Raw genomic sequence first — 15,000 nt, 5'->3', positions numbered from 1 at the left:
GTCGAAAAAGATGTTATAGCACTGTTTTTTTAGTGTTATTCTATTGAACTTTTTCCATATTCTTTACTCCTATGTTGTAATACCAATGGGAAGTGGAAGCATTCTTCTAGTGAGGTAACAAACATAGTTTTTTTTTTTCAATTTTTTTTTTCTTCCTAAACGAAAAGAAAGAGAATATGAACAACCATACATGTGCATACAAGTGAATGCAAGTAACAGCAATGTTTTTCAAGTGTCATTTTCTTTTAGTGGGGCAACAAAAAGATGTTAGGGTCTACCGGGGTAAAATGGGTAGCCGGGGTAAAATGGGTAATTCTACCATTTTGGATAATTAACGTCCCATGGCCTCTCTTTCATCACTAATTTATGCAAGTTCTGTCAAGTAGCATAGATACTACCTAACAACACCAACATTAGTTTGTTTTGGTTGCGAAGAGGTACGAGAGGACGAATCAACTGTGTTATCAACTACAACGAAAATTTGCTGTGTAAAAGTTATTTTAAGATTTAAGAAGAACAATATCAGGTAAGGAAATTTATTCCTTTTTCACAGTTTATTTATAACATAACTTGAAAATACATACGCACAATTTGTTGCTCTGTCTACCATGCACAAAACTATTAGCATTTTTATCTTCTGGGGTAAAATGGGTAATCGCCGCCATTTTCATTTTAGGCCTAAATTAGATTACCACCAAAATGCCAAGGACTTATGTAAAGAAGCGAGAAAAGATGTATGACGAGGAAATGTTGAGAGAAGCTATACGTAAAGTGGAAGAAGGCAATGCTGTTCACAAAATTGGAAAGGAGCTTGGTATTCCAACTGAAACACTGAGAAGATGGGTGGTGAAAAAAGATGCAGTTTCAAAGTTTGGCAGCGGAAGATCGGCAGTGTTGACAAGAGAGGAAGAAGAATTGCTTGTTGTTGGTTTAGAGCAGTGTGCAAGAACTGGTTGGCCTTGCGACAGATCTGATATAAGGACTATTGTCAAGACATATCTTGATACATTAGGGAAGGAGACACGCTTTAAAGAAAACATTTCTGGGGAAGATTGGCTCATTTCATTTAGCAAGCGATGGAAGCATAGGCTGACCACAAGAAAGCCAGAAATATTAACAAAAGGCAGAGCAGAGGGCCTGACAAGTCAGGTTGTTGATTCCTGTGATCAATGCAATAAATGGACTTGTGTCATATGCTTACCAGAGAATTTTGATATAGTTGAAATTTTTTTTTGTAAAAACTGTACAGAATAGCATCTGAGCATAAATAAGTAAACAAACAACTTCCACTATTCTTTTCTGTTGTTTTCTGTCATTTAAGGGGCTGCATTCTGATAAAATTTATGTTTATAATGAGTTACCCATTTTACCCCGGCGCTGGGGTAAAATGGGTAACAAAAATACCTTGGACTTTTATTGTTATGCATAGTCCCATGGGGAACAACATAAGAAACTTATATGATTTTCTTGTAGTGCATGTATCTAATGTTATTCCTGCCAAATTTCATGTCACTGCTGCTTTTTTTTGCAAAGTTATGGCTTATCAAAAATAAAAAATGCCTCAAAATTACCCATTTTACCCCGGTAGACCCTATATAATTTTTTTTTTTTTTTTTTTTTTTTTTATTCCTCGGCCAATTACAATTGATTTTACGATAGCCTTTCGACTCAGATCATCATATTCAACAAATCAGAAACAGAAATCACCATGCCGTAATCAAGATTACGTATGTACCTGAGACGTCATTCATATTACGTTATATCCCATTTTCTACTATTTAGAAGGATAAACTAAAGTAGCTAAGACAAATCAAGTATGAAAATCGAATTGTACTAAGAATAATCTATCATTCTAATGCGGACGTTTCAGCACGTCGCTACTGGCCTCCCGGCGCGCGGGCCGAAAATGTAGCACGTGCCAGGACGTCACCCGGGTCCGGGGCTTTTTTCGACCACGTGTCAGCACGTCAACCGGCGCGAATGGGTTAAAAGAGGACAACTGCACACGGGCTTCCAGAAGTAGGACAATTCTGATGTTCCTCGCGAATGGGTTAACAGGTTGTCTTGACAGAACGTCACTTGGCATGATAAAGCGTGAAGCGAGGGGAGATGGAGTGAAAGCATTGACATTGCTACGAAAACACTACCTAAGAGAAACACAACACAGATTGTTTGCTCTATGGAGATCATTCATAAACAAAAGAATGGATGATGACAGTGTTACAGCATATCTTACGTCTATAGATGAGACAGTAGCTGCTCTCAGGGAAATAGATGAACACATTTCTGATGGTCTTATAGTAGTACGAACACTGGATGGACTTCCAAAGTACGAAAATTTTGTTGATGTAGCTAGCCAGCGTAATCCTCCATACCAGTACAGTGAATTAAAGATAGCATTGTTAAGTCAAGAGGATCGTCTGAAGGATACTTCTAGCACAGAGAGTATCATGAATGTCAACAACAGCAGCACAGTGAAACAGAAGAAATGTTTCAAGTGTGGTGAACCAGGCCATTTTGCATCAAAATGCAGCAAAGGAGGTAAGTTCCAGAGAGTGAACAATCCTCAAAATACTAGAAAGTGGTGTAACTTTCATAAATCTAGAACTCACAGTAACAGTGAATGTAGAGTGAAGAATCCTAAGAAGAGTAGTAATTCAGTAAACTCAGCAAATGACACAAGTGAAGAACAAAATCAAGAGTTTTCTTTTCATGTAACACACTCATCAAGGTTTTGTACAGTTGAGACCAACAATGAGCTGTATGATTGTAGAAAACAGAATGTAGCTAACTTAGAAGAAGAAGGCTTCTTAATGATTGACAGTGGCTGCACTTCACATATTGAGAAAACAACCAAAGTTTGTGAGATTTCAAGAATCCTTTGATCCACAAAACCATTACATAGAGCTGGCAGACGGCCAAAGACAACAAGGAACAGTGAAAGGAGTCGGTGATGTGAAAGACTTCATACAGGATCAAGACGGAAACTCACGAAGTATTCTACTTAAAGATGCATTATACATACCAGGATTCAAACAAGATATCATGTCAGTTTGGAAGGCTATCAAGAGTGGACATACTGTTACTTTCTCACCTGAAGGCAGTACTCTAACTACCAAGGATGGCACGATATTCGGCATTGTGGAGAAAAACAAGTTGTTCTATCTACGTAGAGGTAAGCCACACACTGGTTCTCAGATGGATAAGTTTAACAAAGTCCATGTAGGGGAAGCCAAGCACACCCTAGAGGAGTGGCATAAAATCCTAGGGCATTGCAATGTGGCTGATGTGCAAAAACTTGAAGCAACTGTTGACGGAATGCATATAACTAGAAAAGATAAGTTCAACTGCACCACATGCACACTAGGTAAGATGACACAGTATAGGAGTAAAGAACCTGACAAAAAGGCCCAACAGCCTTTAGATTTAGTCCACTGTGATGTAGTTGGTCCTGTAAACCCACCAGCACGAGGAGGTTACAGATACAGCATCTCCTTTATTGATGATTACTCCGGAGCTCTTAGAATTTACTTAATTAAAAGTAAGAGTGATACTGTGACAGCTATGAAAAGATACCTTGCAGAAACAGCACCATATGGGAAAATTAAACGCCTAAGATGTGACCACGGAACAGAGTTTACGAACAAGGAGTTCAGAACACTCTTAACAGAGAACAAGATTAGACAAGAGTTCTCTGCACCCTATTCACCACATCAGAATGGCACAGTTGAGAGATCACACAGGTCAATATTTGACATGGCCCGCTGTTTACTGATTGAGTCAAAATTACCTAAGGATATGTGGAGTTATGCTGTGAAGACTGCCTGTTACATCAGGAATAGGTGCTATAACTCCAGGACTCAAAAGACCCCAGTAGAAATGCTTACTGGAAGACGGCCAAACATAAGCAAAATGAATATCTTTGGAACAAGATGTTTTGCATATGAACAAGAGAGTAAGAAACTAGATCCAAGGAGTAAGGAGGGAGTATTTGTGGGCTATGATGATCAAAGTCCAGCCTACTTGATATACTTTCCAGATACTCAGACTATAAGAAAGGTAAGAATAGTCAAATTTGTGGATAACTCATCTTGTAAGACAGAATCCTCAAGTGCCGAGCAAAGTTTGAATGACGACTACATTTTGGTGGAGAAGAGGCTCCAGCAAAAACCACTTCAAGCGGCCCAAGATGAGATGCCAGCTGACGCTGGTGGGGACAGGAAATGTCCAGCTAAAGACCAAGAAGAAATACCAGTGGATGAAGATACAGAAAGAAGATACCCATCCAGAGAAAGAAAGAAACCCTCAAGGTTAGATGACTATGTTACAGATGATCAGGACGACAGTATCTCCAGTGTGACACATACTAGCTTTATACAATCACTGCTATCGAATGTCACATGATCCAATACCAGTCACCTACCAAGAAGCTATAGCATCTCCAGAGGGACATCAATGGAAGACAGCCATGGATGAGGAGATTGCTTCACTACAGGACAACAACACCTAAGAACTTACTTCACTACCCAAGAATCGCACAGCAGTGGGTGGAAGATGGTGTATCAAGTGAAACCTGGACCTAACAGTAAACGAAAATTCTACAGGCAAAGTTCTTAAAACAAATAATGTATGATCTATTTGGATTTAAGATTAAGTCAGTAGATTTAGGAGTTGACAACCAAGGTGCTATTAATCTAGCCAAAAACCCCATAAATTACCAAAGGTCAAAACATATTGACATTCGTTACCATTTCATTAGAGATGAAGTGAAGATGAGTAATGTGAACTTCTTTATACCTACCAGAGAGAATCCAGCTGATATATTTACCAAACCTGTATCTCAGAAGAAGTTGAAAGATTTTAAGTTTATCAGGGGATAGATTCTCTCTACATTATAACCAATCTTTAATTAAGAGGGGGTGTTAGAATAATTAAAGATTATGATAGAATAAGAATGCATATAATTTTATATCTACTGTTTATACCTCAGAAGAATACCTCATGTTTAATTTAGTTACCCCCGAAATGAATGTTTTCTTTTATATGCGCCACCCTACGGCAATATTTACAAAGTGTAATGTAAACAACCCTCTTCTCTCCACTGACTTCTCCCCGAATACATGCTTATACGCAGTAGCTGTGTTTCTCTGATCCCCACATCAATTATCTGTACATTGACAAGCCAAACTTCCTTATTTCACGCATAGAAGATGACATCTTTCACCACCTCAACAATAGGACATTTTTAATTCACTTAAAGAGGTAGCACTTATGTTCCTAAAACAGATACAATAAAGAGTAACAAAAAACAACAATGCTGTTGAAGAACAAGAAATTCATAAATATGTAAATTATATGAACAACAACATGTAAATTAAAAACACAAATACAGAAAGATAAATAACAATAAACAATTACTTCTGATACATCATTTGTTTCGAACTCCAATGACTGCATGACAACGTGGCGATGTAACTGGATTGAATAACTGCACCAAATAAGCAGCTTCGACGTCCTCCTGCAATTGAAAATGGCATTAGCAACATCCTTTGCAGGAGTCTTCAAACATAACTACAATGGATAATGAAAACTAAAAGATAGATTTGACCTACAAATCTTCTAAGTTATGTACAGGATATGTGTTTATAAGCCAAAATTTATAGACAATTCAAGTATATAATTGGAGGACTTAACAAAATGTTTATTGTAACAATTTAACATGGGTTTACTTAGGAGCAATATTACTTCACTATGATTAATTGTAAACTTGCACACACATACATACACACACACACACACACACACACACACACACACACACACACACACACACACACACACACACACACACACACACACACACACACACACACACACACACACACACAAACACAAACACATACACACACAAACAAACACACACACACACAAACACGCACACATACACACACACAAACACACAAACACGCACACACACAAACAGACACACACACACAAAGTAACATCAACAAAGGATCACACCTGTTCACAGAGAAAAGCTAGTCTATCCAGAAGTATCAGTCCTTCAATCAGAGGCGCCAGTGTTGAACGCAGAAGGAAGAACCGTTCTATCTTCTCTCTATTGTTTATATACTTTCTTTGGTACTCAGCCAATTCCTCAATAGTCACCTGTAACAAATATATGTACATACAAAATAATTAAGGAGAATATATAATATGGAGGAATCGTATATACAAATATAAAAGGTACTAGAAAAATCATCAACCTACTGCTTATGGATGAGATGATCTTGATATTATTAGAACCATATCATTATTATTATCATTATCAATATTTGTATTTTGATATTCATTTAAATCTACTCCAAAAGTATGTTCAATGTGTGCAAAGATATAAAAAAACACTTGGTATATATTCTTTTTTTTTTTTTTTTTGTCCCATTTGAGGTTAAGAAAGTAGAGCATCTGATACATATAATAGTAACAGTAAACCTACTAAGTGAAAATACTCAGATTACAAAGTGTGAAAAAAAGAGAACAATCTGGAACCTACCTCAATGTCCAGACCCAATTTCTCAAGAGCTTTTCCCAAATATTCATTGAAGTCCTTGCATTTACTCCCAATGCGACCAACTTGGGAGGTATTGAACTTGTCCCCTAATTTCTCTTTCAATACCACTTGGAGCAGTGCACGCCAGTAGAGAGAGTTCAGTCCACTCTGTAGGTGAACGAAAATGGTAAAAGTAATCGTTTCTTTATAATTAGCTAGCAAAATCAATTATATCATGAAGAAAAATTATATCCCAATAAGAGTTAAACTATAATTAAAACTTACTAAATAAGCTTTACTCTTCACAAAAACTAGAAATAAAATTTCCTGATAAGTAAAACACTCATCTACACATCTCCTTGAACTCGAAACTCTTGAAAATAATACAACTGTTTAATCTTTTAGATAGAGCATATTAGTATACTTACATAGGATTGTTCTGTCAGACGATCAGCTGATTGACAAGACAACATGCGCGTGTTCCTTTCAAGGACAAACTTTCTCTCTCTCAGGAATGAGGACATAGGGAATCCTACACTCAAGTTAGGGATCTCAGAAGGATGCAGTGGATCAAAGCTTACAGCTGCCTGAGTGTCTTCTTGTTGGACACTTGACACTTCAGCCTCCTCTGTTCTTCTATTGATCTTGGATAGACTCTCATCTTCAACCTGGTCTTCTTCTAATAACTTATTAGAGAGGCTATCATTATTTCCTGCATTGGCACTTGACATCACTTTGGGGCTGAATGGGTTTTCATAAAACTCCTCTTCAATCAAGTGATAGCAACAGCCAACATTGCAAATGAACTTAACTTTGCTATTTGAAATAAAGAGTCGGATACTACTTGCTGCTAAATTCCCACAAGTATGCAGGCCCACTAAACCTAGTCTGTGTTCATCTGGACTACAATTTTGATTAGCTAAACTGGTTTCTTCATTTTTCTTAGAGTCTAGGGGTGTATTAGAAACTTCTCTTTTCTCCATCTCACATTCTGAAGAATCATTGTTATCTTTACTATCATTTTCAACCGTATTTAAAACTCCTTCATGATTATCTACAGTATCTAACTTTTTTCCATCTATGACATCTTGTTTTTTAGTAGCAGCTAAACTATCTTTTAAAATCTCCAAGAGGTCTGTATCCTCTGTTATAAATGCAGTGAGACCAATGTAAGATCCATGGCCGTGTTCATTTCCATCAGCACTATCATTTGATAAAACCGGTTTGTGTAATAGCACATTTTTTGACTTCTTCCTCTTTCCTCGCTTCACTAACTTCCCTTCTTTTTGGTATTTCTCTGCAGTCTTCATTTGCTGCAAGCGTTTCTGTTTGGTAAAAAAAAATATGCCAAAAATATAACAACTTTTTTTTAGACAGCATTTATGGCATAATAGGCTTACTTCAAAATTTTCCCTTCTGTGATTTAAAAGCTTTGCATGCATATGTCATATAAACATATGATTACCCTCATCCTTATTGCCAGATGAAGAATGTTCCTCTATCTATGATTAAGTAATTTAAAATATGTGTTCTTCCTTAACATATAAATTCTATTTAGATTAATTATATCTATAATGATATCTATATAGAACTGTGTATCTATAATAGTGTTTTTATTCTTTTTTACTCTATTGACTAGCAATCATTGCTGCTGAATGACTTCTTGACTTCTGGGATTGTGAATCTCCTTTGAAATTTATAATATAGACATAATCAGATGGGATAGGATGGTATGATTAATTCAAATACATCCTGGACTTACTTCCCTTCTTATATCAGGAATTTCTTAATTACATAAAATCTACCACTACAAATATCTAATCGTTAGTTGATCACCATCAAAATATCTATCTTCACAAAACAAAACCTCTTTCATTACCTCTAACTTGGTATTTCGAGTCAGAGCTGAAGTGGTGTTGACTGGACTGGAATCCATGGCCAGGACATTCAGACCATACTGAAGGACTAAAGATGAGCTCAGGTAACCTTTGCCGCTGCCAAGGTCCATGACCCAGTTAACGTCAAAGCCTGCAAGAGTAAGGCTTTTATTAGAAGGCATTTGGTTAAGAATGTTTACTATCCCATTCTTTACCCTTTATTAAACAAGCAACAACATTAAAAATATGATTAATGTTTGGTTTGACATATTATTCAATTGCAGATTATTTTTGTACTACCTTCTCTATCACAGGAACACAAGGTATTAATGGTAAAATAAAATAATTTGTAAGGCATGCATTTCCATGTAGCAGGAGTGTTTACACTAGCTCAACATTCTATCAAGACCATTATAATTTTGTTGCATAAACCTACCTCTTGCAAGGCGAGCAATGACTTCACTCATTACTTCAACTTCATGTGACTTCTTCTCCGACATAATGCCAGTCATGGGCAGCACAGGGATTTTGTTAGATCCATGTAAGTCTAGGATCTGCCAAAACAACAAGAAAAACTTCTGAGTCCCTAAAGTGAGTCTTACTGAGAGACATTTACTTTCAAATGAATCCTCAGAAGAACACAGTTTTCTTGAAGGATTGGAATGGATAGCTGAACTAATCTGAAGGCAATAGCTGTTATGACCAGGAAAATAGGTCCAACTTTTAGAAGGCAAGGAACCTGAATGTATGAAATATGAAGAGAAACTGGTAAGCAAAGAAACAAACTAGTATCAGGGGACAGATGCTGACTGAAGCCACAGACTATGCCATAGTTATCACTGTCTTGTAAAGGATACCTTAATTTGCAGATACCAGTGTGTACAGGCCAGGAGATGAGAGGCTGAGCATAAAGGCAGGAGAGGCTTGGGGCTAGGTTAAAAGGCCTAACCTGATCGATGGAAGTTGTGACACCCAGTGAGTGTAGACTATGCTTCTTTATAATGGCTAATAAAGTCGACAGGTTGACAGAGGAGAGGCATAATTCCTCGTCAATTTTGTTTTCCACTGTAAAATGGGAGCCTAAAATTAATCTTTCAAGTTATATAGCCACAGAGAGGAAAACATCAATCACTTTCTCATATCAAATATTACAATTCAATTTTTATTTAAAAACTTTGGCATCTTAATAACTGAAGCACAACAAATTAATATTGATGCTGATATAATGATACATTTTATTTGGCTTCCTTATTCTTAACTTCACTCCAAACACTGAATATATCATGCCTTACATCCTTTGACAATAACCACTACATTACATATAAAAGCCTAGTCAACAACTGATGGAAAACATGATCAGTCACCTAACTTGATTCCTTAACGTCTTGCAAATAATCATTCTAAATTTTTCTTATGATGAAAGACCATAACAAACCAACAAAATTTGTGTAAGTAGCTTCATAACCTTAATGAAACTTAAAGTAAATTTTCAAATGTTATATCATATGAGAAGAGCTGTTTATAGTAGTACTTCTAAAGAGTGATCGTAATTAATATTAGAAGTGCCTTAAAAAAAAAAAAAAATACTAGGGGCACATACAAAATAATTCCTACATATCTGGTAGGCCAAATGCAATTGTGGTACTGACTAAACACTTTTATACGACAAATTAAGCTAATCTATGCTCTGGATTCCTATGTGTGAAGAAAATGCCATAACAAGAAAAAATCTCCTGAAACGAAGAGATTATCATAATTACAGAATAACACAAAAGGTACCTTCAACATCATCTAATTGTAGTGCAACTGATGGCATGAGATAGATCTTTTCTCGTGGGAGGTTGAGCAAGCCTTCCTGGATGCTTAAGGGGAGAAGCGTTTCCCAGTGGTTGGCGGTGAGGTAGTCTACCATGTGACATTTCATGAGAGGTTTTAGCGGCTCTATTACCCGCACCAGTTTGGCTAGAGCTTCATTGACCTTTTCGAGGGATGCCATGCTGACTGAGTTTAGTAATTCTGTAGAAAAATATTTTTGTTATTCACAATTACAGCTCTTTGGAATGAGGGATTATGACATCAAAAAGGAATGATTTCATGTATGTTCATGTGTGTGTGTGTGTGTGTGTGTGTGTGTGTGTGTGTGTGTGTGTGTGTGTGTGTGTGTGTGTACACACACACACACACACACACACATACATATACATATTATATATATTGTATATATTATATATATGTATATATATATATATATATAAATATACAATTTTATATATATATATATAAATATTAATAAACATATATATACATATATATACATATATATACATATATATATATATATATATATATATATATATATATATATATATATATATACAAATATTAACAAACATATATATAAATATTAATATATATATATTATATATATATATATCTATATATATATTTATATATATATATATATATATATATACATACAAATATTAACAAACATATTATATATATATATATATATATAATATTAATATATATTTATATATATATATATATATATATATATATATATATATATATATATATATATATAATATATATATATATATATATATATATATATATATATATATATATATTAATATATATATATATAATATATATATATATATATATATATATATATATATATTATATATATATATATGGGCAACACACAGGGCAACTGCTACTGGATAAATGTGTAGAATCATCCAGAACACGCCAAAAACTGTAAAATTCTGTCTGAATTACGAAAACACATGTAAAATATGAGACCAAATAAAAGTAACGTGTCCAGTAAAGAAAAAGAAAAAAAAATACAATCAATATTGAAACCAACCAATGAATCATACGGTCTATTCCCTCATGATAACCTAATATGCAAAATGAATCAAGCAATTGGAAGTATTTGATAGAAAACAACAATATAACATACTCTGTAAAGTATAAAAACTGCTTGACTATAACCTTATTCCACAATGCTGTATGTAAAGCTGAAGACTTTTCGGTGGAGTGCTTGTTACGTCATCTGAAAAAAAAATGTGTTGCAGATTTGACCCTCTTTCCCTTAACTTAATTCATTTTCTACTGGCGACCTTGAGTGTTTTATATGGAAAATTAACTTTCTGTTGAAGGCCTAATAAGTTATTTATATGACAAGTAATATAATTTGATGTAATCTAATCAATCTCTTTATTCATCACTACGAGGTGATGCTTAACTGATGGCCATTTTAAATAAAAAACTCAGACAGTTTGATTAAATATACGGACATCTTTCTTTGCCTTTTTATTTACAGTTTGTTCTCTTGATATAATTTCCAAATCTAATACAACCTGCCTTGTACCATAATGTATATCTAATAAACGTTCTTAGGAAGTTGCGCGTTTTTACCTATAAATTCCTAAAAATCAAATGATAATTGTTTGATATCCATGAATGAGTGCAAACATCAATCAAAATCTGGCGCAATCAACTGACTGATTTGCAGTTATCATATATACCGTAAGAGCTACAAGATGGATGATATACTAACCTCATTTACATAAAAAGTAACAATCTAATATAAACGTAATCGCAGTATACGATTAATCATCCTTGTTATCTTCGCCCACCTAACAGTACAAATAACTTTCGCAAATAGTGAAAATATTTCGTGATTTCTCTTATCAAGTCTGATGTAAATTCCAATACGAAATGCCTCGCCGCACATTGCCTGATAAAGCGAGGAAAATACACATACATCTCATACATGCTGCATTTACACTACATTATCCGTCACAAGCGCTTAATTAACAAGGAATCAGTTAGTAGGCCTACCTAACTTCACCTGTTGACATAATTCCTTGATTTATTGTTATTTTTTCTATATCTGTTACTACTGTTATTGTTATCATAACGTTGATGATGGTGATGGTAGTAATAATGATGTTGGTAACAATAAGAATGGCAATAAGAATAAAGATAAATAAAGCAAAACCTTAGTAGACTTTAGTTCTTGTCGTCAATGGATTAAATACAGAAAAAATGTAATCTGAATGAAATGCCTTACTGAAAAAGTATGAAAGATACAGAGAAATTATATCTTTTACTTGCTAACATATAACAATACATAGCCAACTAATTCATCAGCTGTTATGATACTTAAAAATAGATATATCTATTATATCATACTAGAGCCACATGAAGTTAGCTGTCTCCAGACGAAGCACTTATAATACTTTCAGTAAAGTTTTCTTACTGAATGCTGATATATTAATCACTCACTGCACAATATGATATACAGAACAAAATTCGGGATTGCTAAACCAATTTGTTCATAGCGCTGGGACATTAGCAACATCAAGTTGGCGTAATGTTATTCCCCTCTCACCATTACATCCCCGTTATTAATCTTCACAAACAATGGATAATTACAAGTGATAAAAACAGCTGACCTTTCCCACCCACGTTTTACCTCTAAGTGTATTCCCGATCGTCTGGCACTTAGCAGACTTACCTCTTACCTCTGGCACTTACGAACACCGATCGACCCAACGCGACGCCTGGTCTGGCAGTGGTTATCGTGACGTAGGAGGAAGTAGACGCGCGCTCTTCGTCCGCTCTGCTTCGGACTGGCCACCGACTCGCCGGCCAAGCACCTCGGATTTCGAGTTCCTTTCATTCAGTTCGTCTATCGGCTCCTGGGATAGACATGGCGGCGCCGTGGAGGACCATCCTGAAAGGCTTGCTCAGGCAGACGTCATCTTCCAAGTCTTCAAGGAATGTAAAGAACTACTATACATATTCTCACGAACCTTTCCACCCCCTCAAACGGCAACCTGTATGGCAGACAGCACAGGAGGCAGTGTCAGTCATCAAATCAGGTCAGTCTATGTGACATGCAGACACGCACACACACAGGCGTACCGTGAATACACGCACGCACGCACACACGTACTCACGGACGCACACACACACACACACACACACACACACACACACACACACACACACACACACACACACACACACACACACACACACACACACACACACACACACACACACACACACACACGTCATTTTGTCAATATCAGATATTTAGGCCCAATTGATCATTTTTGTGGCAAATTGGTAAATAAAAGTTCCAGAAATGAAGGTGGTAACGAAAGACAAAGATACTAGGGTGGTAGGTAGACAAGTGGATACCAGTCAATGCTATCAAATGGACAGGAAAACTGTGATGTCAGGTTATCCTACTATGAAGTCAAGCCGGCAGATTATGGATTAAAATTCCAGAGAGATAGATAGGCCTATATCATTTTTGCATCTAGATTATACTCGTATGTCACGTGTGCATTGTTTCAGACTAGTAGGTTAGGATTTTATAACCAAAAAGAATAGATGATAATGGTAGGTTGGTAGATTATACCAATAAAAGTAAGATAGCACTTGCAAGTTGCAGCTCGTAGGTCAGACAATAAAGCAGGCAGAATAGCAATTAGCGAAAATCGAATTATTGTAGAGATATCGGCTTCGACTTCCATCACTGAAAGTCTGCTAATAAAGCTAACTTAGATAAGGTGTTTAATTAACCGGCAGATAGTAGTATCGTACCTGAAATTACAGTCTTCCACTCACGGGAACTAATGACCCACACGATAATAACGACAGCCGTAATGACAACGACAATTTCTGGCATAAAATAACTACTAATCATGAAAATAACGATAATAACGGGCACACAATAACGGCACTCACAATAATAACGATAAAAAAATGTAATATAATAACGACAGACGTATAACGATATCCAAGACCATTCCGTATACTAACCATTCCGTATAAGAGAGAGGGAGAGGGAGAGGAAGAGGAAGAGGAAGAGTTAGGGTGAGGAAGGGTTAGGGAGAGGGGGAGGGGGAGGGGGAGGGAGAGGGAGAGGGAGAGGGAGAGGGAAAAGGAGAGGGAGAGGGAGAGGGAGGGGAGAGGGAGAGGGAGAGGGAGGGAGAAGAGAGGAGAGGGAGAAGGAGAGGAAGGAAAGGAGAAAAGGAGGAAGAGAGGGAGGGAGAGGGAGAGAGGAGGGGGAGGGGGAGGGGGAAGAGGGAGAGGGAGAAGGAAAAGGAAAAGGAGGAGAAGGAGAGGGAGAGGGAGAGGGAGAGGGAGAGGGAGAAGGAAAAGGAAAAGGAGGAGAAGGAGAGGGAGAGGGAGAGGGAGAGGGAGAGGGAGAAGGAGAGGGAGAGGAGGAGGAGAAGGAGAGGGAGAGGGAGAGGGAGAGGGAGAGGGAGAGGGAGAAGGAAAAGGAAAAGGAGGAAAAGGAGAGGGAGAGGGAGAGGGAGAGGGAGAGGGAGGAGAGGGAGAGGGAGAGGGAGAGGGAGAGGGAGAGGGAGAGGGAGAGGGAGAGGTAGGGGGAGAGGGAGAGGGAGAAGGAAAAGGAAAAGGAGGAGGGGGAGGGAGAGGGAGAGGGAGAGGGAGAGGGAGAGAGGGAGAGGGAGAGGGAGAGGGAGAGGGAGAGGGAGAGGGAGAAGGAGAGGGAGAGGGAGAGGGAGTGGGAGAGGG

At 36.9% G+C, this 15,000-nt stretch overlaps 2 protein-coding genes and 1 long non-coding RNA gene across 6 annotated transcripts in view; 2 read left to right on the top strand and 1 right to left on the bottom strand.

Annotated features, from left to right (window-relative positions):
* LOC147469543 (uncharacterized) overlaps nucleotides 1–5,426 on the top strand; it is a 7,362-nt gene extending 1,936 nt beyond the window's left edge. Inside the window, exon 2 of the long non-coding RNA XR_015192039.1 lies at nucleotides 5,239–5,426. This is a non-coding gene — a long non-coding RNA (uncharacterized LOC147469543). The remainder of the gene's footprint in view (nucleotides 1–5,238) is intronic.
* The window catches only part of LOC122246428 (putative methyltransferase-like protein 25), a 12,465-nt gene extending 972 nt beyond the window's left edge, over nucleotides 1–11,493 (bottom strand). Inside the window, exons 1-9 of one of the 4 annotated variants that reach the window (XM_043004993.2) lie at nucleotides 11,431–11,493; nucleotides 10,207–10,443; nucleotides 9,377–9,492; nucleotides 8,864–8,981; nucleotides 8,430–8,578; nucleotides 6,979–7,875; nucleotides 6,554–6,718; nucleotides 6,022–6,168; nucleotides 1–5,518 (exon numbers count right to left, since the gene is read on the bottom strand). The exon at nucleotides 1–5,518 is cut by the window's left edge and continues 972 nt beyond it. In XM_043004993.2, the coding sequence (XP_042860927.1) occupies nucleotides 5,429–5,518; nucleotides 6,022–6,168; nucleotides 6,554–6,718; nucleotides 6,979–7,875; nucleotides 8,430–8,578; nucleotides 8,864–8,981; nucleotides 9,377–9,492; nucleotides 10,207–10,423 (1,899 nt within the window). In that variant the 5' untranslated portion in view covers nucleotides 10,424–10,443; nucleotides 11,431–11,493 and the 3' untranslated portion in view covers nucleotides 1–5,428. Of the gene's footprint in view, nucleotides 5,519–6,021; nucleotides 6,169–6,553; nucleotides 6,719–6,978; nucleotides 7,876–8,429; nucleotides 8,579–8,863; nucleotides 8,982–9,376; nucleotides 9,493–10,206; nucleotides 10,444–11,398 lie in introns of all 4 variants that reach the window. The other 3 variants (XM_043004994.2, XM_086548956.1, XM_086548957.1) reach the window with 3 other exon arrangements.
* A 1,520-nt stretch (nucleotides 11,494–13,013) lies between these two features.
* Nucleotides 13,014–15,000, top strand: part of LOC122246430 (succinyl-CoA:acetate/propanoyl-CoA:succinate CoA transferase) — a 14,930-nt gene continuing 12,943 nt past the window's right edge. The window contains exon 1 of the mRNA XM_043005000.2: nucleotides 13,014–13,328. Coding sequence (XP_042860934.1) covers nucleotides 13,157–13,328 — 172 coding nt within the window. The 5' untranslated portion in view covers nucleotides 13,014–13,156. The remainder of the gene's footprint in view (nucleotides 13,329–15,000) is intronic.

Source organism: Penaeus japonicus, unplaced genomic scaffold (assembly GCF_977035675.1).
Source record: "Penaeus japonicus unplaced genomic scaffold, GWHDUDI00000001_assembly GWHDUDI00000021, whole genome shotgun sequence".
NCBI classification, from domain to species: Eukaryota; Metazoa; Arthropoda; class Malacostraca; order Decapoda; family Penaeidae; genus Penaeus; species Penaeus japonicus.
Note: the sequence above shows the minus strand (reverse complement) of the source record. Positions and strands in the feature narration are given on the sequence as shown.